This window comes from Camelina sativa, unplaced genomic scaffold, assembly GCF_000633955.1.
Source record: "Camelina sativa cultivar DH55 unplaced genomic scaffold, Cs unpScaffold02240, whole genome shotgun sequence".
NCBI lineage: Eukaryota > Viridiplantae > Streptophyta > Magnoliopsida > Brassicales > Brassicaceae > Camelina > Camelina sativa.
Genome location: NW_010923354.1, coordinates 1 through 1,572, shown reverse-complemented (window position 1 = coordinate 1,572; position 1,572 = coordinate 1). Strand labels below are relative to the sequence as shown.

The following is a 1,572-nucleotide window of genomic DNA, read 5'->3' as shown; positions in this document are numbered from 1 at the left end:
ACAGTTACAACTCACCAACGACCTGTTAAGGCTTGGCAGACCGTCCAGGTGCAAGATCCAGTTCGAATTTATTCCCTCCTAGTTGCTCTCTGTTGGAACATAAATCTGTTTTTGTGTGCTCCCTTGTTTTATATATATAGTTTCTGTCTAGATGGATTGTTTTGTGTGCAATAATTTTTGTGATTAGTTTTAGTTTTTGAAGGATTCATCTAAATAATTTTTTTGTGTCTTATACATGTAACATCTCCACTACAGAAAACAGTTTTTGAAAATGTAAATATCAACAATCGAATCACCGGGAGGGGTCGAACTACTTAACAAAACGCTGCATTCGGATTTTTTTTTGGCTGTAAAGAAGGAACCCTAGTATTTTCGTATAGAGAATTAACAACGTACGTTTCAACGCATTAATAACATATTAGACCTTTGAGTCCTTGACTCTCTGGAATCTGAAAAAGTTGGACTTTGATCATCGGCTTACTGAGGTAAGTATACAGAAGCGAACTTATATTTTTTTTGTTTTCCTTGGGATTACTACACTCTAAGTATCGGCATCGTTTTGCTTTGCGTGGCTTCTTATTTGAGTTAAATTCATGTTTGAATCAATGGCTTTACCAATTTGCGTCATTTCTCCATTTGTAGTTGATGTACTTGATCTAGTGCAGAGAAGATGGATCGGATCAGCAGTTTACCGGATGAGCTCCTCTGTCATATATTGGCCTTCTTTACGACAAAGGAGGCTGCTTTGACTTCGGTTCTCTCCAAGAGGTGGCGCGATCTGTTTGCTTCTGTCCCTAATCTTGACATTGATGACTCTGTCTTTCTTTATCCTGAAGAGGGTAAACGTGAAAAGGAAGTAGTTCTTCAGAGCTTCATGGATTTTGTCGATAGAGTATTGGCAGTGCAGGGTGATTCACCCATAGAGAAATTCTCCCTGAAGTGTCAGACTGGTGTTGATCCAGATCGTGTGAATCGGTGGATATGTAACGTGCTTCAGCGTGGTGTTTGCCACATGGATCTGTCCATCGGTTTGGGACATAGATATCTGCTTCCTTCAGAAGTTTTCGTGAGCAGAACACTAGTTGAGCTGAAAATAGGAAGTGAATTTCCTATGAATTTGCGGCCTGGACACATTTCATTACCTATGCTTAAGACTCTAACTCTTGACTCAATGTGGTGTTATAATGGTCAGCTTCAGGTGCTACTTTCTGCATGCCCTGCACTCGAGGAATTAGACATCCCAAACATACGTTTGTCATATGGGAAGGAGATCGTGTCAAGTGCAAGCCTCAGGACTTTAACAATCGACTCTTCCAATTTCTTTCACGCGTTTTCTTTTGACACACCGAGTCTTCTTTGCTTAAAGTACTCTGAATTAGTTGCCTGGGACTATCCAGTAGTTAATTTGGACAACTTAGTTGACTCATATCAATCTTATGCTGCTAACTTTTGATCAAATCGATAAATTAAAAGACCGAAATGCCTACCGGTTAGAGGATGGTATTTTTCAAGAACTTAGCAAAGTGCAGAAGCTTTTTCGTGGCATAAGAAACGTTCAGAAGCTTTACTTAT

At 39.6% G+C, this 1,572-nt stretch overlaps 1 protein-coding gene across 1 annotated transcript; it reads left to right on the top strand.

The window, feature by feature from the left end:
* The first annotated feature begins 670 nt into the window (after window positions 1-670).
* Window positions 671-1,453, top strand: LOC104774276 (putative F-box/LRR-repeat protein At3g58880). Its single transcript, XM_010498917.1, has one exon. It carries the CDS (start codon window positions 671-673, stop codon window positions 1,451-1,453), a length of 783 nt encoding a protein of 260 aa, XP_010497219.1.
* The last annotated feature ends 119 nt before the right edge of the window (window positions 1,454-1,572 follow it).